The sequence below is a fragment of the Podarcis liolepis genome (genome assembly GCF_965112155.1).
Source record: "Podarcis liolepis genome assembly, chromosome: 12".
In the NCBI taxonomy this organism is placed as follows: domain Eukaryota; kingdom Metazoa; phylum Chordata; class Lepidosauria; order Squamata; family Lacertidae; genus Podarcis; species Podarcis liolepis.
This window is the reverse complement of record NC_139563.1, coordinates 57,898,020-57,922,279: the sequence shown is the minus strand read 5'-3', so window position 1 is coordinate 57,922,279 and position 24,260 is coordinate 57,898,020. Positions and strand designations below refer to the sequence as shown.

General features: G+C 44.8%; 1 protein-coding gene across 9 annotated transcripts in view; it reads left to right on the top strand.

Moving 5' to 3' along the window:
* Positions 1–324: 324 nt before the first annotated feature.
* Positions 325–24,260, top strand: part of TPK1 (thiamin pyrophosphokinase 1) — a 253,147-nt gene continuing 229,211 nt past the window's right edge. For 8 of the 9 annotated variants that reach the window (XR_014517943.1, XR_014517944.1, XM_083468892.1 and 5 more), the window contains exons 1-2: positions 351–482; positions 4,454–4,519. Coding sequence is in view for 7 of the 9 variants with exons in the window: in XM_083468892.1 (XP_083325018.1) it covers positions 4,477–4,519 (43 nt within the window). In the remaining 2 variants the exon portion in view is untranslated. Of the gene's footprint in view, positions 483–4,453; positions 4,520–24,260 lie in introns of all 9 variants that reach the window. The other variant, XM_083468887.1, reaches the window with a different exon arrangement.

Below are 24,260 nucleotides of genomic sequence, written 5' to 3'. Positions count from 1 at the left end.
CGGGGAGGCAGGAGGAGCTGCCATTCTCCTCTTGCAGAACTTGCTGTCGCATTTGGCTGTGCTTTCGCGGCGTTTCCGTGCAGCAGATGCCGCCTTCTTCGCTTGCACAGCTCGCCCCTCTGTTGCTGCAGCGCAAAAGGCAACGCAGCTCTTGGCTTGCAGGCAAAACAATCCTCCTCTCTTTTCGCCTTTCTCCACCTGTGGGATGTTGTTGAACTACAACTCCCATCACCCCTAGCCAGCAAGGCCGGAGCTCAGGGATGATGGGAGTTGTAGTCCAACAAGAGAGAATCGCGGGGCTGCTCAGAAGTCGACCGCCGAGCCATAGATTAGTGTGGCGATCGGCGCGATCGTCCCTCGGCGCGTCTCCCCTGGCTCCTGGCGCGCCGGTCCTGGAGCCTCCAGGGGCAAAAGGGAAAGCGGCGGCGGCGGAGAGAGAGAGCGAGAGCGAGCGAGCGGGTGTCTCTGGGCAGCAGCACCAGGTACCCCCCCCCGGCAGAAATACTCTCCTCTGGCCCTTCCTGGTTGTGTTAATCAGATCCCCCCCCCCACTTTCTTAAAGGGAACAGACAGTAGTGAGCAGCCCAACTGCCCGGCTCCTGCTCTTTGCAAGTTGCAGCTCCTCTCCCAACTCGCCCGGGACTTGGAGTCGAGTCCGGCATCCTCTTCCCACGCCGGTTCCTCTTGCGGGAAACGGGAGCGCCAGAGCCCTGTCTCCGGGGGAGGCAGAGGGGGGCCGCGTGGCTGGTGGCCACGGATCGCTGCCTCCCGGTCCGGCGTGGTCTCTGCATCTGCTTCCTTGACTAGTGAGAATAGTATTATTAACTTATACCCCGCCTTCTTTAGCTGAGATTCCTGCATTGAAGGGGTTGGACTAGATGACCCTTGGGGTCCCTTCCAACTTCCACCTCTACAATTCTGTGATTCTTCCCTGACAGGGACTCACACACACTCCTTCACACTCCCTACGCACCCTCCCATCCCGACATGGCTTGATGTCCACACAGAGAGGTGGAAGAGGGAGGGGAAAAGGAAGTCTCTTGCTTCAGTGCTCACTCTTCCAGAAGAGAGAACTTTGCAAAGAAGCACATGATCTTTGCAGATGTACAGGGGCTAAGGACAGTTGTTGAAGAGACTGCACTGCATTCTGAATAGAATGATGGGCAGCCTGTTTGTCATCATCATCTTCATCATTTCATTTATTTATTTAATCTTAGGGATACGTCCTGGCTCCTTTAAGGAAGGATTCAGGATTCTAAAGGAGTAGTTGTGCCTCCCCATCTCCTAAAAGCTGTTAGCCCCCATGGGAGGTTCAGGAACAGCAAAACGCAAACAAAAAAAATCAGGAGAGCCAACCTCCTACTTGAGAACTGAGGTTTAAGAACAAAGGTTCCCCTGTGCAAGAAGTGTCTGGACCCTTGGAGGGGCTTGCATTAAAAAACAACAACAACAACAATGGACAAACAAGCTGTGTTAATAAAGTGGCATCTGTACCTGCATTCTCTCCCCCCCCCCCCCCCGGCTCTAGACTAAGACTGGGGAGATTCAGGTTCAAATCTTCATCCAACCTTGTGGTTCACTGGACAGCCTTTGAATTTATTACCTGGGCTTTGCTACAGAGTCCCAGGGTAGGTTAAAACCATTGATTCGGTTTTATATATTTATATTGTTGCAAACCGCAGTGATATATTTTTATGATGCAGCAGTACATAAATATTTTTATAAACAATAAAACAAACAAACAATGTAATATGGAAAAACAGATTAAAACAAATTACCAAACAACAAACAACAGCAAGGTTGCTTTGATGTTACAATGGATAGGGGCCGCGCTGAACTTCTTGGAGAAGGGCTGGGATAACATGGCAGGGGGTGGGGAGGTAGCTTTTGGCGGGTGTGGGGTCCTATAAAGCTCTGGGCCTGCAGTTGATTTTGCTTTTCCAAAGCTCTTTTCATGCTCTTCTCCCCCCCCCTCCCCCATTGCTTCCCCCCATGCTCACATACTTCTCTTTTAGCTCTGGAGTTGGCTTGGCAGCTTGAGGAATCACTTGGGCAGATGTCACTGTTGGGCTTCTAGCTGCCGGCATGTTGTATTCTGCATTGTGTATTCTGTTATGGACAAGCCCCCCACCCACATTTTTTCGGCATTGAGTGCCCCCTGCCCACATCTTCTCTTCACACATTCCCTTGTGTTCACAGTTAAAATGCTAAAATTCAGTCCAGCTGTTTTGCTTTAGGGCGCTGGACCTTGTTGCATCCACAGTATCCCTGGCATCGTGCATTTGTCCCAGTTGCAGCCTTGGAGAGACCAGGTGTTTATTGGTGGACATGCTGATATTTCACAAGTTACAGCATGTCAACTCTGCTGGTCTTGTTTTCAGAACTGTGATAGGCATATACGGTCATACCCTGGGTTACAGACGCTTCAGGTTGCTTCTTTTTGGGTTGCGGACCACTGAAACCCAGAAGTACCAGAACGGGTTACTTCCGGGTTTCGGCAGTCGCGCATGCGCAGAAACGCTAAATTGTGCTTTGCGCATGCGCAGAAGCACCGAATCACAACCCACGTATGCGCAGACATGCTGCTGCGGGTACGTGCATCCCGCACAGATCACGTTCGCAACCCGAGCATCCACTGTAATTCTACTGTCTTGTGCACATCTTTGAGGTTGGATAAATACAGGAGTTGGTTTATTGTCCCAAGGAGCATAAGGTCTGCACCCTCCTGTCACTGCTGTATCTGTTCAAAAAAATTGTAACGCTTTAGAAACCTATTTGACCAGAGGAGACGACAGTAGAAATTAAGATATTATAGACCAAGGGTCCCCAAACTTTTTAGGGACCAGGAGCACATTTGGAAATCTAAGAAGCTGTCAGGGACATTAGAAAATACCAATTTAACAAAAGTAAAACTGGTATACTCAGCCCCACCCCCACCCCGCCAAGCCACACACAACAACAGCAACAGCAGCAGGAGAAGCACTTACACACAACCCAGAAAAGAGACAAAAAGAAAAAGCAGGCCATCACCCCAAATGCGGCCCAAAGAGTGTTTTAAACCTAAATTTAAAACAAATAGGAGGAGCTGGGAGACTTGGGCATCTTTGTTGGATTGATGCAGAAAGATGAATACAGTTTTGTTCATAGAATCATAGAGTTGGAAGAGACCACAAGGGCCATCGAGTCCATGACTATAAAAAAGATTGTAGTCATCTTCATTTCAGTCAGTCTCATTTACTATCTGAGTCAATCAGTTAGAATCCATGTTGTCTAGTAGATTAAAAATACATTTTTATTTTAAACCTAGAACTTATTAATGTGCTTAATTAATTAATTAATCAATTAACTGCTATTTGTACCCTAGCCACTGGACTGGTGGCATTTAAAAAATCCCCCAAAACATAATTATCCATGAAATAATAAATAAAGTGGGGCTTTTACTCAATAGATATTTTTAATAAATAAGTTTAGTAGTTAGCAACTAAGTGCCTTTTGTATTCTTTTCTTTATTGCACATATCCCAGAGTTGAGCATTAGCATTCAATCTATGTTCCTATACTGCATGGCTGAAGGATGGTGCAGATTAGGTCCCACTTTCCCCAGCCAGCTCAGACTCTCTTTTTCACCTCGCCTAGCATTGTCTAATCAGCCTGGGAATGGCTCTCCTGGGACCTTCTGCCTGCAGAACACCTGCTCTGCCATGGAGCTATGTTCCCTGCCTTAAATTGGGCCCAGAAATTCAACTGCCTGGGAACTGGCGTGCGCAGGGCTGTGTACCACCTGTGCCCCTAGACTGCCAGTGGAGCTGCACACCAACGGCAAGCTGTGCTGAGTGCCCACCTCCATTCATGGCATGCTTCCTAACCCAGCAAACAGGTTGATTTGGAAATAATGTCTCCTCTACAAAAATCACATCTGCTTCTGTAACGTACTCTGTTTTAACAGAGCTGTAAATATATTGCTCATGCAACCTTTATTATTTTGCTTATTATTCAGTTTTGCTTTCAGGTGGCAAGTTACTTCTATAAAAATCAATATTTACCAATTAAAAATTGAACCCTCTCAAGCTTGGCTCGTTCATTTCGCTGCTTCCCTGCTCCTCCAGAACTCAGATTTTCCAATCCCTTGAACTGTGTGTCACACTATCTATCAATCTGGCTGATGCCAAATGTACTTATAGATTAATCTCTTCACACTGGAATGGGCTTCCTGCCACCTGCTATATGTAACGGTCCATGGTTCTGTGTAAATCAACTCTAAATGTATTTATTTTAAAATCAATATTTGTGTGTGCCTGCAAATTTGTGGCTATTTCTGAACTGAGCTTTTTTACCCTGTTCATTTTCTCATGAATATTATGCTTAGGGTATAGTTTAACTATAATTAAAATATTGAATTAATAAGTGAGGTTCATGAACTGTGGTTTTTAACAGGCTTTTTTGTTTTGCTTTAGTTTTACAACATTAATAAGCAGCTATGGATCCTGTGTTTACTCCACTGGAATGCCTGCTTCCCACTGGTATTGTATCTACTGCTTACATTTCTTTTAAGAGTGTTTTTGTTGAAATGCATCCAGAATGCACCACATTAAAAGGCTGCTTTAGTGTTACGTAATATTTGAAGAGACTCAGCCTTGCAGCCCTACCACAAATGCAGAATCTGGTAGAATCAGTGTTTCATTTTAGTTATTTGTTATGAATCTCTGCACTAGCACTAATGCAGTTACAACGGGAGGCTGTGCAAATGGTTTGGGAGTAGACTTTAACAATTATGATTTGCCTGGGTAGAAATGGTTGGGTAGACTGTCTTTCAAAAGCAGTGTTCATGCTCCCATAGCCATTACAAGGGAATATGGGATAACTATAATGATTCTTCTCAACTTCAGGAGAAAACAGTCATTTATTCCCCATTCTGTGATTTGTCTTTCGCTCCATGATATTAAAGTTTAAGAGCTGCTTTGAGATCAGAGTGAGCCTATCCAAATGGCTGAATTACCCAACTAATAAAAATCATTGCTCTTATTTAAAAATTTTAATTGGGGTGATGTTATTTCAAGATGGTTAGACTTTTCCCCACTAGATTCAACATGAGTTAAATGAACATAGACGCTCTGAGCATCCCATTGTAATGCTTTGGGTCTTTAACTGAAAAGCATTTAAAACAATTTATTTTATTTTCCAAGTTGTTGGCCCGTCTCTGCTACTTTCTTTTATAGAGGCAATAACACACTTCATTTAAGTGCGGCTATTTCACCTGCCTATGCATTTCAGGTAGCTGGAACTTCATTCATGGGTCTTTAATCTGTACCACATGTTTGTTGTGCATGTCTGAATTAATTAAACTTACTCATTTCAGTTTATAGCTTGCTTGGTGCTTACAGGCTGTCATCCTGAAGGAATTGCAGCCCCTAAAAGTTCTTAATGTCAAATTATTTTTGACATAATTAGCTACATTCTTTCTATTGCTTGTAATGAACCAACTAATAGATGGCCAATCTGTAGCACGTGTGCCACAAATAACAAAAGTAGGGGTTTGCGGAATACGTGAGGTGGCCTGATTTGCCAGAGAGTAAGGTCTCCATCCTTGACAACCTCTTGTGTGCCAATGCGAGAGGGGGGAGGGGATTATTGCTTTGTTTTTGTTTTTATTATGTATTTTGCATTTTCACTTGTATTTTTATGCTGTGACCCACCCTGAGGTCTATGGATGAAGGGCGGTATACAAATTTAAACAAGAAGAATAAGCTGAAGGTCACCCAATGAGCTTTCTGACAAAGTGTGGGTTTGAACCTCCATCTTCCTGATCATGCTTGAACATGCTAACCGCACCAATGTTACTGCTATGTGCTGTGGGCAGAAGCTTTGGGTGAAATAGACCCAGGACACTTAGTACTTTTGCCTGTGAGATGAATGTCAGCCAGGAACTGGCACTTGCCAATGAGGAGGCCTGGTGGGCCAAATTTTGCTCATGAACCAGAGGTTTCCGACTGCTGCTGTAAAGAGATGGTTGTCTCAATCCAGGTTTTGATGGGATTTCTACTTCTGCCCCTTTTTTGTTCTTATAATTCTTATAATTACCTGCCATTCATTTGCTTTGATTTTGGGTAGGGGTAACACTCACTATTTGCACTTTCGGGGACTGAGCAGTGAATTAAAACAGCGATTGATGTATCTTAATTTTGTGAGAAAACTATGTATTTTTGCCTGCTTCCAAAAAGGTGGTGTGCGTGACAGCAAAAGCTGCATTTGCAGGACCTGAAGGGAAGTAGGGAATTTTGCTTTTTGTTTGTCAGTGTTGAACTGCCAGTTATAAATGCCATTGAAATAATCTGACATCCAGTTGTTTTTAAGGATTTTGCACAAAACTGTATTTTGTAATGCAGGTTGCAGAACTGAATAATTAATGGAGCCAGGCTTTGGGGTGATTTGCAGTTGCACCCCATAAACCTTTCTAGATTGCAGTCTTTACAATCGCCGGTTTACTTGGTGGTTGAGTTGACACTGAACAGACGACTGCTCAGGCCATCCTTCTAGTGGTCATTCTGCACCAGAAGGGATGGTTCACAATTTGCAAATGGTATAGTAAAGGACGGATAGGTAGCAGACAATGTTCCCTGCCTTATTTCAACCAGAAGAAAATGACCTCTTAAACCCACCAAGAGTTCTGTCCTGCATATCACATACTCTTGAACTCGTGTCTAATATGTATTGAAGAATCCAGAGGTCCGTGGGCCAGATTTAGAATTATCTATGTGGCCCATGTCAGATGTGGTCTAAAACTGGGCTCTGTCCAGACCGAAGGTGGATTGCATCTGTAGTACCACCATCATTTCCTGTGTGTGTGTATTTCTCCTTCAAAGACACACAGAGAGAAATAGAGGGCGGAGGGGAGAGATACAAGGGACAAAATGAGAAAAAGTATTAAGAAAACCAGCAGCGGACAGAAAAGGAAAAGGAAGAGAATGACTGTTATAAGGTGTCAGTTATTAACAGTGGATCCCATATTGCAGGTTATACTTAAAGCTGAGCTCCCTTCTAGTATCTCCCTTTCCTTATGTATGGGTATTGAGATGAAAACAACTTTAGCACCTAGACTGAGCACCAAGGAACTTATTCTCTCCTCCCCCCACCCCCCCTTCCCTATTCTTTATGGAAATTGTTCTGAATAGAGTTATACAGAGTCACTGACATAGCTTTGGGGTGAAAACAAATTCCTTGCTTTATTGCCTTATGAAAGTGCTTCAAGTAGTTTGATGCCGAGCGTTACAGCACTAGTGTTATTAAGTTCAGAATATCAATACGAGTGAGCTTCTGTGACATTTAAAAAGATCTCTGCAATACTGTTAATTTTGTGTTATTGGTGGTTGTACAACTCTTGATAGATTAAAGGGGGGGGGACACCCTGACATTCTCAAAAGTGGTTTGCAGTGATTGAAGCAACACTGAAGACCAAATTTGAGACAGCCAGCCATGTACTCAGAGAGTGATCCTGTGGACATGAGCAGGGCCTTCATTCACACTGCAACCCTTAAGTGTCGTGCATGTTTAACACCTCTCTCAGGCAAAGTCCCTTAAATAACAAAGGTGCAAAGGTGACTTGGTTAAAGTTAATAGCAAAACCTTTTGATTATATTATAGTCAACTTGCATGGTGAATAATGCAAGCATGCATTCCTTGCCCCTGTTCCCTATTAGACGTTTCAGCTGTGTGTCTGTGTGTAGTTCTCACTTCAGAAATAGTGAGAATAATACCAACTTTACAGTGCCCTTGTCTGAATTCTGTAGAATGTTGGGGTGTTTAAGAAAATCTCAGTACTGTACACTCTTCTCTGAAAAACTTAACTGTGAACATACGGTGGGCCTGATGCTTACTAGATTCTGCATTATGTTTCCCAAAGTGTTCATATATTTTGGAGCAGTCATCGCCAGTCTTTTGACAAGGCATCACTTTTCACTCCAACCTGCCACATGGAACCCACTTTTCCATTGTGTGCCGTTCTGTTTCTCCCTCTCTGTCTCTCTCCCGCCCTTCTTTCTCCTGCTCTTTGCAAAAAAGCATTTTTTTAAAAAAAGGCAAAAGAAGGTAATAATTGTGTGCCTCATGCAACACACTGTAAGTTGGTCTGTAACTCAGTTTGGGGTCTCAACCTAACAAAACCCCATAATGTGTAATGTTTCTCTGCATAGTCACTTGGAAGTGATCTCGTAGGTGACTAGGAAAATAGCTACTGTATCTGCATTACTAGTTTACATATAACTAGTTAATTACTGGTATAATGTGTTCAGCCTGTGCGTTGTAGTACAGCATAAAGTGTCTGCACCTAGATTTGTAGCCCATCCCTAGCCAGAGTTTAGATATTCAGAAATAATACCCAGCCATGGCTAAGGAACACAAATAGGGCTTCTTTGGGGAAATGAGTGCAGCTAAGCTAATTCATCTTCTCAGCTAGTAGGCATAAAAATTTGATCGGGAACACATTAGGTCCTTTGATTTTTCCCCATTTTCTGAAAACTTGATAGTGTCTCCAACGTTGCCGTAAGTTTCATTTCCTCCCCCAAAGAACTGTACTGCTTTTATCAAATAATCGGGGGGTTTAAAAGCATAATTTTACTCTGAAAAGTGATTATGTGAAAATAGAGTCTACCCTTTTTACTGAATACTGAGTCTACATGTGTATACCCATTGTCAAAAACCACTTTCTTGAGAAATGAAACTAATCCGTTTAGAGCTTAGTGAATGGGTGCTACTAAATGAGGAGCGTTATCTCACATGGAGCAACATGGTGTTGAGTTGGAACATTTGCCTGCCTTTCACTGCCTCTCACCTCTATCCATGACCTTCCTGTTCCTCATTCTTTCACCTGTTAATTTTTGCCACTTTCAGTCTCCATTACAGTTGCTCCTTATAGGACCTCTCCAGCTCTGCACCTGGGCTAACAGGTCTTTCTCTGCCTGAATGGACTAGCTTCTCAGCCCCTTCTGTATCTAAATTGAATGTTGAGTCCTCAAGAAATACATACTTGGGGTGAAAGAGGGAGAGAGGCATAGGACTGAATCCTGAGGGTTAGTCCCACCCGTAGAAACAAAGTAAAAAATTAGCGATGACTGACTTGATGCCCCATTGATTTCAGCAAAGGCTCTTGCCCTACTTTGGTCTAAGGAGAGGTCGCACTGTAAAATTGGTACCATACACACATAGAAACTGAACATCAAGTTCACAGTTCTTTTCTCTGCTAAGTCTGTAAGTCGATTTTTCAAAAAAAGCATTATCAGTGATCACATTTGTCCAGCCTTTCTCCAAGGAAGTCAGGCTGTTATTCATTTGCACGCAGGAATCTATTCCTGAATTCAAAGCTCATCATTTTATGGATCGTGCACATGTGACTTTTAGTCACCAAGCACAAGAACAAAATGGCCCAGGAAGAATCGGACTCTTGCCAGCAGAAGCTGCCGTATCTTGATGTTCCTTCTGTTCGTGAATGACAGGGTTCAAGTGTTCTCAATAAGCAGTTCCCTTGTACTTGTACAACCTTTTTTTAAACTCTGAACAAAATCCCTGGCCGAATTCTTCAGCAGTGGCTGAGATCATCTGTACATTATGGAAGGAATTCATAAAGCCATTATTGTGGTCATTCTTCTGAAAACAGGGAGGACAATCTCAGGAATTTCATTGTTTGCGTAGCAGATCTTCTCGGCCGGTGGCTTTTTGCACTGCTTCCCCGTCTGCAGTCTCCTGCTTTTGGTCATGTAGATGTTTTGCCTTTTATTGTGCTTGAATTTGTTTTCATATTCATGTCTTATTTTTCATTTCACTTTTAATTAGTTTCATTATATTTGATGGCAAATGTTTAGTTTATCTCCACTGTTAATAGCCTAATTGTTTCTCTTGCCTTAAGTAATATCTCGTTAACTTTATATGCCATCTTTTCCACATCATCTGCAGAATTAATTTCCTGTGCATGGAGTTGTATTTAGTCTGCAGCGTTTTTTCCGAAACTTTCCTAATTAGCATTTTTATAGCTGCATTGGGTTTTTCTGTTAAGAATTAAGCTTCAGAGGAGACTTAATAAAATAAGTATTATCAGTTGATTATCTTTTTTAACACCTCTACAAAGCTGGAAATTGGTTTTGGGGGAAATGTTTGCAGAATTAATAGACAGTTTTTAAAAAATGCAGTAGAGAAATATTGGAAATGCGAAAATAATTATTTTTAATATTAATATATTCTGGTTGTCTGATTCAGTAACATACGTGTTTTCCAGGGAAATTAGATATGTTTCAGCATTTACATCTTTGTAAGTATTTTAGGGCCTTTTCTGAATTGAATTTACAAAAGAAATGATTTTTCCTAGAACAGCAAACAGATGTTGCTAATGCTTAGGCTTCATCCTTTGGATTCCTCTCGGTTCTTAAAACCTCGTGGTGCACAGACACAGAGCAAGTGTTGGCTTATAGCCCCACCATCATGCTGCGCATAAGCTGGGCTCTGTGGGTGCCAACTAGCATTGATGGCACATTAGTTCTTAATGGGTAAAGGGACCCCTGACCATTAGGTCCAGTCGTAGACGACTCTGGGGTTGCGGGGCTCATCTCGCTTTATTGACCGAGGGAGCCGGCGTTTGTTCACTGGCAGTTTTTCCGGGTCATGTGGCCAGCATGACTAAGCCGCTTCTGGTGAAGCCAGAGCAGCTCACGGAAACGCCGTTTACCTTCCCGCCAGAGCGGTACCTATTTATCTACTTGCACTTTGATGTGCTTCCGAACTGCTAAGTTGTTAGTCACCCATTTCCATAACATGCGTTGTGTGAAGAAATGCTTTCTATTGGTTTTCAGCCTCCTGCAAATCATATTCACTGGGAGACCCCTTGGTTCTAGTGCTTATGGGGTTTTCTCCATTGAACTGGAGAAGGAGGCACCATGCAATCATTTTTAAAAACCCTCGCTTTTGAATTTCTCAGGGGTGAGATTGGCAGGCACCGTGCCAGAAAACAAAAAAGAAGATTGCCTTTGAACCAGCCTTGTTGTGTTGGATAGCAGGTTGCCTTGGCACTTCACACTGATATTTTGCTTCACTTCAGATCTGACGTAGAGACTTCCTCTGGTGCATTTTTTGAAGCTTTGCATTACTTCTCTACTAACTATAGTGGGAAAAAATCAACAAATGCCTATGGCATTTTAATTTTGGGGCAGAATTGGGTGAATTTTGTATGCACAGTAGCCACTTCTGAGGAGAGGAAGCCTGCCAAATTTCAGACAAAGAGGTGTGACCCTCTGCTTTTACCTGTGGTGAAGAGGCAAAGGCTTGGGTGGGTCGGAATTGATTTGTCTTTTCTTGCTGTCTGTAGCATGTTCTCCCAGAAGCTGCATTGGAATGCTATATTTACCCTGCTCCCATTTCACTCTTGATAGAGTGGGTAATACTTCATGGAAATGTATGGAAGTATTCACTAATGTACTGCTTGGTACATGCTTACAGCAGTGTGTGTGTATGTTGTCACATAGCAAAGAACAGAGAGTTGGAGAGATGCTATCTGATTGCGCACATGCACATAAACACTGCAAATAAGTGAAACATTAATGCGAATGAAACTAGGGTCAGGTCAGGGTAGGGTGGGGAAGAAAAGTGACTTACCTAATAACTAGCAAAACAGCTGTGAGACGGCTGTGGACAAAAGCAAGATTAAAGGAGGTGTGTGCGCGCGCACGCAAGAAATCAGAAATAAAGAAAAGAAAGGAGAAAAGAAAGCAAGGCAGTAAGTGCACAACCAACCACTAGCTCCACAAAATAGAGTTGTTCCTAAGAGATTCAATTAGCAAAGAGCAGTTTAAACTCTTTCTACATCCCTTCCAAGTCCTTTTCAAAGGCATTTTAACATTAGGTAAAGAAGGATAGTTCTGGTAAAACCATTTACCTGATTGGAAGCTAGAGCTGTCAGTCACAGAGCTATACTCCCTGCTGCTGCTGCTGCTGCTGCCACCACCACTGCTTGCCTCTATCCACTTTTCTCAGCTAGCATTTTCCATTTATAGAAAATTTGGAGACACTTACGGGAGATTTTTAAAAAGATATCAAATGGGACAGAAGAGAAAGCAAGAAACATCCATCTGAATCTCAGAGATGCTTCCAAGGCCTCAGGACCAGCTCAAGGCCTCCAGCTGCTTTGTGCCAGAGTCTCTTTGGACTCCCAAGCAGGGCTATTCAGTGGAGCCCTAGTTCTAACCTTTGGCATGGGGGTGACGCAGGATTCTGCCTTGTCTCCCATAATGTGTGACCTCCACATTTAATCACCACATGAGGCTGTCCAGAGATTTGGTGAAAAGTGTCACCAGTATGCTGATGTGTCTTTTTCATTTGATCCAAGGGAAACAGAGGAGGTTATGACCCATAGAAATTATGAAAATGATGGGAGGAGATCTGTGACCTTACACTTTCTTTCTTTTTAATTCAATAGCAGCCACAGGGTCCCCTGAAGCCTGTCAGGGCTGCAGCACCAGAGAAAGGCGCTTTAGTGCTCAACGGTTAGGTTGGTCATGGGCACATGGGAAGCACTGAACGCAGAGGGTACTAAACACTTTCCACTTTCCAAATGCCTGATCTGTGCTTTCACTTTTTGCAAACAGCTTTGGATTCCTTTCACAGAAGTTTCTATAGAATGGAAGGAATGGAGTTATAAGCAAAGGAAACGGATGAGCCTTTTTGCTGAACTCATACATGTGTTAGCAGCTGTCTTTTCAGTTGTTCAAAAGAGCAGAAATAAATATAGAAACAAAGAAAGCAAATCTTTTTGGAAAGAGTGAAATGTGATGTGGGGAAGAATGGTTTAATTTCCATTCCCTCTAATGTATCCATTCCTGAGCTTTGAATATTCAGAGCTTTTGTGTGTGTGCTATAAATACTGCCAAAGATTTCAACACCAAGTTTAATACACATATGTATAAAATAATTAGACACCTCTCATTTCAAGGTTTCGTAAGAATAGTCAGGGTGTCGTTCACTTTGCATCTCACACATTTCTCATTGGAGGGAGCCAGTGACACTTGTTTACTGAACATCCGCATAGCTAAATGAAAATGAAAATGTATTCATAGCTGCATATGTCACCACGATGGTCTGGATCCACAAAAAGCTTATATTAAATATGCATCACAAGAGAATTAACAACAGAGTGTGGAGCTATGTGGTCTCTAGGTTAGTTACTGTTTGGAGCACTGCTTAATGAAGGATTTACCTGGAACGTGAGTAGGATGTGGGATATTTAGGAAGTGGTGTGTGTGTGTGTGTGTGTGTGTGTGTGTGTGTGTGTGAGAGAGAGAGAGAGAGAGAGAGAGAGAGAGAGAGATCCTTTCTTCTGGTTTCCCATGTTGTTGTCAGGGGCATGCTATCAGGATCTAGAGCCAAGCTAGATGTGGACATTAGGTGTGTTTGCTTCTTTCATATAACAATCTTTCTTTCTTTCTTTCTTTCTTTCTTTCTTTCTTTCTTTCTTTCTTTCTTTCTTTCTTTCTTTCTAATGCAAGTAGATTTGCTTTGGGAGGAAAGCTTCCATTGGTGCCAAAACTATGCCCCAAGAATTCTGACTGAAGAAATCAAGTCCAGACCTGGTTCCAGCGATCAGGCAGAACATGTCAGTCAAAATGGCCTAGCATTAAGAAGCCAATTCAGGGGGCTTGTCTTTGTGAAATCTGAAGCTTGGAAAGAAATCTCTCAAAAGCAACAGGGATTCTGAAATGTAAACCCCAAATATAGGCTAATTAGATGTACAAAGTGAAGTTGTTACACCTCTAGATGGTACAGAAGTAACAAATATTCTCCATGAAGTGAAACACACTATAAAGTAGCCCTCTGTCAGGTAATTAGGAAACTGTAGAATCCATTGCGTAACTATTGTGGGTGCATTTATTGTGTGTGTATTTCACTATGATATGGAAAATGTATTGCTGGTGAAGGTGATGTAGATCAGAGGAGACCAACCAGCGTTCAATAAACAAATAATTCAGAGATGCCCCATATCGAGAATAGTGATAGAACTACAAAAGTTAGCAACACTTGCTTAAAAATATAAATCAGACCTCTGTTGGGGAAAATGCTTAAAAATATGGGGCAAAATTCAGCCTTAGGCATGAATAACCAAATCTCCCCTTTGGTTTCCTTGCTTGTAATGGTGCTGAGAGCATGCCCCTGGAATGGTATTTTAGCATTTTGATTAAGTGATAATGAGGAGAACAAAATGTAGCACAATAACTTTTGAGTTATAATACAAGAAAATGTATTCCGAACAGGCACTTCTTGTTCTCAAAGATCTGAAACTTATGTTTTATACATCAGAAATAATTTCTAACATGCATATATACTGGCCTTTAATGGCTTGGCAGAACCAAGTAAAAAGTTCAATTTTCTTTTTAATTGGTTCAAATAATTCACTGGGAATGATTTAAAGAAAGAGACAAGGTGCAACTCACATCCTATTGAAGTCAATAACACCTTTTTAATGCAAAGGCTTGGAAGTTAATGCCTTTACAAGTTGAGGGACCACAAAGATTCATGTGGGAACCATGCGGAGGGAGCTGGTTGTGGTGGGAGAACAGGGAGTGTGGTCCCCAGACCAGAGCTGCATAGTGTGCCAGATGCTTGTGTGTTAACTTCCTTACTACACTGTATTTGTGAGGGTTTGATTAGCTGCTTGTGCGTGAAAACGTGCTCCCTCAGAGTTTGTGCGACCCCACAAACCTCCGTGTGTGACGGAGCTCCTCAGACATGTCTGCTCTAGTCACTAGTAGAGTCCGACAGTGGCTGTCTGCGGAAGCGTTTCCAGCAAAGAAGTTCCTTAACGGAAACGCGTCTCCTGGACTCACGGCGTGACAGTTTCCTGCGAGGTGTGGGTCTCCCTATGGGAGACTCCGATACCTCCCCACTGTTCTCGCTGGAAGCCTCCCTGAGCCCTCCCTCCTGCTCGCATTCCCTCAGAGACCCACTCCTCCCCCTGCTGGTTCCTGCTTCAGCAGTTGAGTCTCTTTCATCCTGCCTGAGTCCCTCCACCACCTGATGCTCTGATGGCAGTTCCCTGACATCCACCTCCCCTCCAGGGCCCCCCTCACCCCCTCCCAATTCCTCCCCCCTGGGAGGTGAAGGGCTAAAACCCCGAAACGAATCTTCCTCATCTTCTGACGTCTCGAACAATTCTCTCCATCGATCGTCGTCCTGGCCAGCTGAATCCTCCTCCTCTTCAGAATCTGGGAACCCCTCCAACTCCTCTTCCTCGTCGGTGGTGGCAAAGTATTCCCTTCGGAACCTCGCTACCGGCTGAGGTTTACGTGGGAACCTCTGATGAAAAGTCTCTATTAAAACCTCGTCATTGACATCCTCTGCCCTAACCCAGGTGTTTTCCGACTCCGGTTCCCCTTCCCACATTACCAAATACTCTACTTGATCTCCCTTCCACCTGGAATCGAGGATCTCCGCTACATGGTAGCTGTGTTCCTTCTCCTCCATTGCTGGTCCCCTAGTGACCCTCCCCTCACTGTCTCCTCTATACGGTGACAGCAACGACCTGTGAAAAACTGGGTGCAGCTTCATGTGGTTCGGTAACCGGAGCCTGAAAGCCACTGGATTGACCTGCTGTATGACTTCAAACGGACCCAGCCTTTTGGGTCTTAATTTCTTACAACCTCCTTTGAATGGCAACCCTTGGGTTGACAGCCACACCTGGTCCCCCACCCTGATGCTTTCACCTTCCCTTCTGTTTTTGTCTGCCTGCCTCTTATATTCCTCCTTAGCCCTGTTTAAATTGAGTTGGAGCTGGCGATGGATCGCTTCCATTTCTTCCACGAACTGTTCTGCAGCTGGAACGCTCCAGTTCTCCCCCTCCCCCCCTGGGAAGGCTCTGGGATGGCACCCGTGATTAGCCAAAAAGGGGCTCATCCCCGTGGACACGTTCTCTGCATTGTTGTAGGCAAATTCTGCCAACGCCAACTTCTCCACCCAATCATTCTCTCTGTCATTAACATAACACCTCAAATATTGTTGGAGAACCCCATTTGCTCTTTCCGCCTGCCCGTTGGTTTCAGGATGACGGGCCGTCGAGAAATTAACCTCTACATGCAGTAAGCTCATGAGCTTCCTCCAGAACCTGGAAGTAAATTGTTTCCCTCGGTCTGAAACCACCCTCAAGGGGGCGCCATGCAACCTAAACACATTCTCTACAAACAATTTGGCGGTTTCTTCTGCTGTAACCGCATGTGAGCAGGCTATGAAGTGGGCCATTTTAGTTAACAGGTCTACTACAACCATGATGGCTGTTTTCCCTCTAGACCTTGGCAGATCAGTCATGAAATCTATTGCCACTGCTTCCCACGGTCTTTCAGGTGTGGGCAGTGGTTCTAATAAACCAGCCGGCGCCCGCCTCTCCCCCTTGGCTCTTTGGCATTGTTCACACCCTCTCACATACTCCCGCACATCTTCCCTGACCTTGGGCCACCAAAATTCCCTGGTAACCAGCCACATGGTTTTGTGTTGCCCAAAGTGCCCTGCTGTGGGGCTATCGTGCAGCTGCTTGAGTACCTTCTCCCTCAATTCCCCTTCAGGTATATATAACGCTCCCTTATAATACAATGCCCCATTTCTCTCCTCAAAACCACCGGATTTGTCTTCCTCCCCTCTGAGATCCCTGAGTTTCCCCTGGGCGTATGCATCCTGCACCGTACCCTCTACCAATTCCCTTTGCCCCACCAAAGTCGCCCCACACACCCAGCGGTCCTCTGGAATGATATGGGTTTCTTCGGGTGCTCCCTCCCCCTCCAAATATTCAGGTTTGCGTGAGAGAGCGTCCGCCCTAACATTCTCTGGGCCTGGCACATAACAAATCTCAAAGTTAAATTTGGAGAACTCTTGGGCCCATCTCAACTGCCTTTGGTTGAGCACTCGCGCCGTTCTCCAGTACTCTAGATTTTTATGGTCCGTGCACACTTGCACTTTATGTTGTGCACCAACTAGCAGATGCCTCCATCTCCGGAACGCCTCATGAATAGCAAGCAGTTCTCGGTCGTACACCGTGTAGTTCCTCTCGGATTTGTTCAGCTTCCGCGAGAAGAAGGCACACGGACGCCACTCTGACTCCTCCTTCCCCGGCTGCAGAAGAAGCACCGCCCCTATGGCTCTGTCAGATGCGTCTGTTTCAACCCTTAGCTTCTTTCGTAAATCCACATGCAGAAGTTGTTCTTCAGAGGCGAAGGCCCTTTTCAGTTCCTCAAACGCTCGCTCCGCCTCCGCCGTCCATACAAACTTCTTTTTACTGCTGAGACAGTCAGTGATGGGCGCCGTCAGATGGGCGAAGTTGCGGATGAACTTACGATAAAAGTTTCCAAACCCTAGGAACCTCTGCACATCCTTCTTGGTTTTGGGTGTTTTCCATTCCAGCACTGCCTGTACCTTGCCGGGATCCATGGCCAATCCCTTGTCTGACAGGCGGTACCCCAGGAATTCCACCTCCTTGGTATGGAACCGACACTTCTCCAGTTTGACCCACAGCCTGTTGGCTTGCAGTCTGCTCAACACTTCTCTGACGTCTCTCACATGTTGCTCCTCATTCTCAGAATACACCAACACATCATCTAGAAAGGCAACGCAATTCTTGTAGAGCAAAGGGCCCAGCACGTGGTTCATAAAAGATTGAAAACACGCGGAGCCTGCTTGTAATCCAAATGGCATAACGAGGTATTCAAACGCCCCCAAAGGGGTAAACATGGTGGTTTTCCATTCATCCCCTTTCCTTATGCGTATCAGGTTGTACGCCCCCCTTAGATCCAGCTTTGTGAAAATCTTTCCCTTCCTCACCCTGGTCAAAATATCATCAATTCTGGGCATAGGGAACGCCACCGGTTCAGTCACTGCATTCAGCCGCCTAAAATCACATACAAGTCTCGGCTTGTCCGCATTTTTTTTGTCCACAAAGAACACTGGGCTCCCCCCTGCTGCTTTGGACTCTCTGATGAAGCCTCTCTTCAGGTTCTTGTCAATGAACCCTCGCAACTCCTGCATTTCCCTGTCTGACATGGCATACAACTTGCCCACGGGAAGCTGTGCTCCTGGGAGTAAATTGATCTGACAATCAAAGGGTCTATGAGGTGGTAGTTGGTCAGCTTCCTTCTCGCTGAACACGTCGCTGAGATCTGCATACTGTGGTGGTACCTTCACCTTCCCCATTACTTCAGTCCCTGCCAGGGTGGCTTGGGCCCCTGCTGAACCCTTCTCCCCTTTGCAGTGTTCTAGGCAATGTGCTGAACCAAAGGACACCACTCTTTGATGCCAGCCAACCAGCGGATCATGTAGAGCTAGCCAGCTCATTCCCAAAATAATGGGAGCGCCTCCCAGGGTGGCCACATTAAACGCTATCAGTTCTGTGTGCCTTGCCACCCTCATTATCATTGGGACAGTCTGCAAGCGGACTCCTCCTCCCAACAACTCCCTGCCATCAATCGTGGTCACCTGCAGGGGGTTGCTTAAAGGGATGGTCTGTATCTGGTGTTCAGCAGCAAACTCCTTGCTCATAAAATTGCAGGAGCTGCCTGAGTCCAATAGCGCCTTTATTTTTAGGGGGTGCCCATTCTGCAGCTCTAGCGACACTTCAATCACTAGAGCAGGTCGAGGAGCTTCTGGCACGGGCACTTTCACTGCTCTTTGGCCTGGCTGCAGTGCCCCAATTGTGGCAACCAGGCGTTGGCTTTTACCTGCTCCGCTCCCCCTTCTTCTCCCCCCTCAACAGCTCCCACCATCCCTTGCCATTCCTTCCTCTGGGGGCAGACTCTGGCAAAGTGGCCTGGCTGTTGGCAGAGATAGCATTTCCGGGGGCCCTTTCCCTCCTTCTTAGCTCCCTCGCTGGTTTTTGAAAATGCGCGCGCGCGCGCTGTTCCGATTTCCATCGGCTCTGCCGGCGGGAAAGCTGGCTCAGGAATGTCTGGAATGCGGAACTCCTTCCAACGTTCCCCTCTCCCTTCCCGCCTCTCCAAGGCTCTTGCCTCCTGCCGCGCTCCTATGGTCAGCGCAGATTTGGTCAGCTGATCCATAGACTCCGCCCTGGGGCTCCGTGCCAGCTCGTCTTTCACCCCCGAAGAAAGACCTTCTTCAAATAGCATTTGAACGGGTGCCGCCGATAAATCCCAACTCAGTCTGTGAATCAGCATGGTAAACTCAGTCCAGTATTCACGGACAGATCGACTTCCCTGCTTACAAGCCATTAGCTGTCTGCGCACCACCCCTTCCTCAATATCGCTGGAAAACATGATATCCATTGCACGAAAGAACTTCATTGTGTCCTTTAGTATGTCATTGTGCGTTGCCATTAGGGGTCGAACCCAGTCTCTAGCCCCTTTCTCAAGATGCCCAATTACAAAAGCAACTCGCGATTCCTCATCAGGGAACTCATCGAACTGCACATTAAGGGCATATTGCATCTCTGTCCTAAAAGCATGGTAGTCCTTGGGGTCCCCCCCAAATTTCTGCACCAATCCTGGTACCTTTCTGGGGAATTGCGTGGCTCTCCCCTTCTTGTCTGCATCCTGAGCCCTTCTCTCCTCCAACCTCGCCGTCTGCAGGGCCAGTTGAACCTCCAACGCTCGGTATCTATCTTCCAAGCTTGGACCAGCTCCAGCCCCTGCTCCTCCGGTTCCGGTTGGTTCGCTCATGATGCCTTCTCTTGCACAGGCAGCGTACAAAGACTGTCGGACTGCTGTGAGGGTTTGATTAGCTGCTTGTGCGTGAAAACGTGCTCCCTCAGAGTTTGTGCGACCCCACAAACCTCCGTGTGTGACGGAGCTCCTCAGACATGTCTGCTCTAGTCACTAGTAGAGTCCGACAGTGGCTGTCTGCGGAAGCGTTTCCAGCAAAGAAGTTCCTTAACGGAAACGCGTCTCCTGGACTCACGGCGTGACAGTTTCCTGCGAGGTGTGGGTCTCCCTATGGGAGACTCCGATACCTCCCCACTGTTCTCGCTGGAAGCCTCCCTGAGCCCTCCCTCCTGCTCGCATTCCCTCAGAGACCCACTCCTCCCCCTGCTGGTTCCTGCTTCAGCAGTTGAGTCTCTTTCATCCTGCCTGAGTCCCTCCACCACCTGATGCTCTGATGGCAGTTCCCTGACAGTATTGTCCCCCATAAACCTGAGATCTGTGGCGCTCTTGTCAGAGTTTTGGTTGTTGGCAGCGGGGCAGTGACACAGTCAGACCCAAACTGAGCACGATTGTGTATCAAGGAAGCCACTTCCTCTCAAGCAGTAAAACAAGGTTGAGAGGAAGTCAGCCCCACTCTTCCCTCCACTTTCTGGAAGAGCCCCTTCCTTCCTCTCCCGCCACTTGTTAAAAGCTCATTTTTCTTTTTTTCATTTTTTTTCATGCATAATTTTTATTAATTTACATAGTACAAAATACAAAATACAGAAATTCAATTCTCATTTTCACAGGTTTTTTTATATAACTTCCTTCAACCTTTCCACAAATCATCCGTAATAATTTTTATGAGGTTTCGCATTTCCTATTTTGTATTGCCATTGATCATCACAGTTCTTCCGTTTCTCTTTAGACAATACCCTTTTCTTTTTACAGAGCTCCTTTAAAGCCCACTAGTGTTATTTGACCATCACTTAGGTTTTCCAGATATTTCGTAAAATTTTCCCAATCCTTAATGAACCTCGGGTCTTTTGAGTATCTAATTTTCCCCGTCATCTTATCCATCTCCGCATAATCTAACAGTTTTGCTCTCCATTCCTCAATTGTCGGCAAGCCCTCTGATTTCCAGTTTTGAGCTAGTAAGACTCTTGCTGCCGTTGTTGCATACTGGAACATCTTGTGATCTTTCTTCTTTATCTCGCTTCCTACCAATCCCAGCAAAAAAGCCTCGGGTTTTTTAACAAAAGTGTATCTTAGAATTTTCTTCATTTCGTTATATACACTCTCCCAAAACCCTTTAACTTTTTGGCATTCCCACCACATATGGTAGAAGGACCCCTCCCTTTCCTTGCACTTCCAGCATTTATTACAAGTTCCGTACATTTTGGCCAATTTTACAGGGGTCATATACCAACGGTAAAACATTTTCATTAAATTCTCCTTTAGTGTCACACAAGCTGTGAACTTAAGATGTTTTTTCCAGAGTTTCTCCCATTCTTCAAAATATATATTATGACCAATATCTCTAGCCCAGTATGTCATCACCGACTTTACTTCCTCATCTATTAAATTCCATTCCAGTAACTGATTGTACATTTTGGATAGAATTTTATAATTGTTATTCAATATCTCAATCTGGAATCTTGAGTCTTTGTCAGCATATCCTTTGTCTTTGATGTCTTTTCTAAACATTCCATTTATCTGGAAATAGTGCAGCCAGTCATAGACTTTCTCTTTAACCTGATCATACGGCTTCATTTTCCACTTTCCTTCTTCTTTCATTAACAGTTGTTCGTAGGTAGCCCAATTATCTCTCATGTTAATCTTTTTAACGCTCATGACTTCTAGTGGCGATAGCCAATGGGGTGTTTTAGGTTCTAACATATCTCTATTCCTCTCCCATACCTCAATCAGCGGGCCTCTGAAGATGTGATTTTCGAAGCCCCTGTGTACTTTTCTCTTCCCCTGCCACAGATAGGCGTGCCACCCAAAGCTGTTGTTAAATCCCTCTAGGTCTAACACTTCCTTATCTTCCAATTTTATCCATGTTTTAACCCAGCATAGGCATGCCGCCTCATAATATAATTTCAGATCTGGCAGGGCAAAGCCCCCCCTTTCCTTCACATCTGTCAATAGTTTAAATTTTATTCTTGGTTTCCTGCCCTGCCAGACGAATTTTGAAATCACTTTCTGCCAGTCTTTAAATATCTTAGTACCTTTAATTACAGGAATGTTCTGAAATAAGAACAACACCTTTGGGAGCACACTCATCTTGATTGTGGCTATTCTGCCCCAGAATGACAATTTTAGCTTGCCCCACGTTTCAATATCTCTCTTGATTCCTTTCCATACTATCTCGTAGTTATTTTTGTATTAATCTATATTTTTTGGCGTTACCCATATTCCTAGATATTTTACCTTCCTGGCCACCTCTATCTCCGTTTCTGTTTGTAGTTCTTCAATTTTATCTATATCCATATTCTTTACTATAATTTTTGTTTTCCTTTTATTTAGTTTGAAGCCGGCCACTTTTCCGAATTGGTCAAATTCTTCGAGTACCTCTTTTATTGAGTCTATTGGGTCCTCCATTGTTACCACCAGATCATCTGCGAATGCCTTGATTTTGTATTCGTTCTGCCCAACTGTTATACCTTTTATCCCCTTATTTTCTCTTATTGAGTTTAGGAGGACTTCTAACACCATTATAAATAAAAGCTCATTTTTCTTCCTTTGCGATCATCAGGACATTGAACTATTTCTGATGTTCTTATGGGACGGCTTTTTGCATGTACAGCGTAGTCGGAAACTTTTTGCTTCTTAAGCCTCTCTCCGGCTTTAAAAAATAAACTAGCAATTTTCTGAACATTTAGAAAATCTGCCCTGGAATTAGTTTTGCTTTCTTTTTTTATATTTGGTGTGGTTTGAGCTGCATTGCTGCAACCTGCTAGTCTTTTTGCATTGCGTATTCCTGGTGTGGTCTTGGGAGAGCTAGAGAGGATGCAGAAACAGGCTTGTGGATAAATGTCAATTTGAAAACAAAAGCTTTTTTCCCTAAGCTTAGTAGCAAGGGCCAGGGCAGGGGGAGGGTTTCATACTTTCCTCTCCCTGCAAGTCTGCCTTGTTCTGCTCAGTTGGCAGGCGAACAGCTGAGGATAATGAAAAGGAGCCTGAACTGCAGAATCAGTTAATTTTACCTGGAGGTCCTCTTTCCTCCTGCCTTGACTGATCAGCAGGAGGATGTGTTGTGGGTCATGGAAGATTGGGTAGTGGGGCAGAAGCAGTCCAGGGGGTGCAGATTGCACACTTCTGAACCAGAAATAGAAAAGAAGTCATGTTTTGTGGAGACAATGCATACCGACTGAAGAATGTCCATATTGGCTAGAGCAGTGTTTTTCAACCACTGTTCCGTGGCACACTAGTGTGCCGCGAGATGTTGCCTGGTGTGCCGCGAGATGTTGCCTGGAGGGAGGCGGGCGAGTCGGGCGGTGAGAGGCAGGGCGGCGAGGAGAGGCCGCCCAGCACGGGGCTCTCGCCGTCTGCCTGCCTGGCTGCCTGCGAGCTCGGCGGGCAGCGCCTCCATCCGCAGCGCCCGCCTCGCGGCTCTCATTCCCTGCCCCTGCCAAAGCTCACCCAGCCAAGCCGCGCTCTCCTTCCTGCCTCACTTTGCTGCCTCCTCCCCCCCACCCCCAAAGCTTGGAGGTTCCCCGGCAAGGGGGAGGGAAAAAAATTGAAACTTACACTTTCGTGCGTCCCTCCCGGCGTGATGCTGCGCGCTGACGTCACGGGGCTGTAATGGTGGTGTGCCTCGAGATTTTTTTCATCAAACAAGTGTGCCTTTGCCCAAAAAAGGTTGGGAAACACTGGGCTAGAGAACGTACAAAATTGTCAAGGTATTCACATTCCCAAAAGGCCTAATGGAGATTATGTATATTGATTGGGAAATATGAACAGTTATTTCTGGAAGGATTCTGTGCACATTCTCCATGAGGCCAGGTGAATATACACATTGGCTAGTTGTTATACACATGAACTGCTCAACATGCCTTCCTACTCACACAAATGTGTGTGTGATGCTATGCGGTAGTGGTGGGAAATAGAGAAAAACTATTTCATGAATTGAAAGGCTCCATTAGTTCAATCAAGTTTTACAGGCGTGCCAGCATTGTTGTTGGCTTTTATAATAATTCAGATGTCAAAATATGGCTTCTGAATTATGAAGCCCACATTAGACATCTAATACATGTATTCTAAAGTTTTAGGAAGAGAAGGAGAAGGAAGAAACCCCTGCAAATTCACCGTAAGCAAATACAATTGATGCTTTTATTGAAGGATAAAGAAAAGGTGGTGGAGTTAATTGCATACGCTTCCAAGTCACTTTAGAACTACCAGCAGGAAATTAGCTGTTGTGCAAAAACAGCATGAAATGTAATTCAGAACAGCTGTCTAATTTATCAGCAAGAACAAACTGCTCATGTTCTTAAACTGTACTCAATTACTCCATCCACCTTTTTTGACCTGTTCTGCCAGCTAATATTTGCTTAAATCTCAAAGAAAGTTTGTCAGGCTTTTTTGAAGTAAGCCAAGAAGCTCTGAGTCGTTTTTCTCCTGT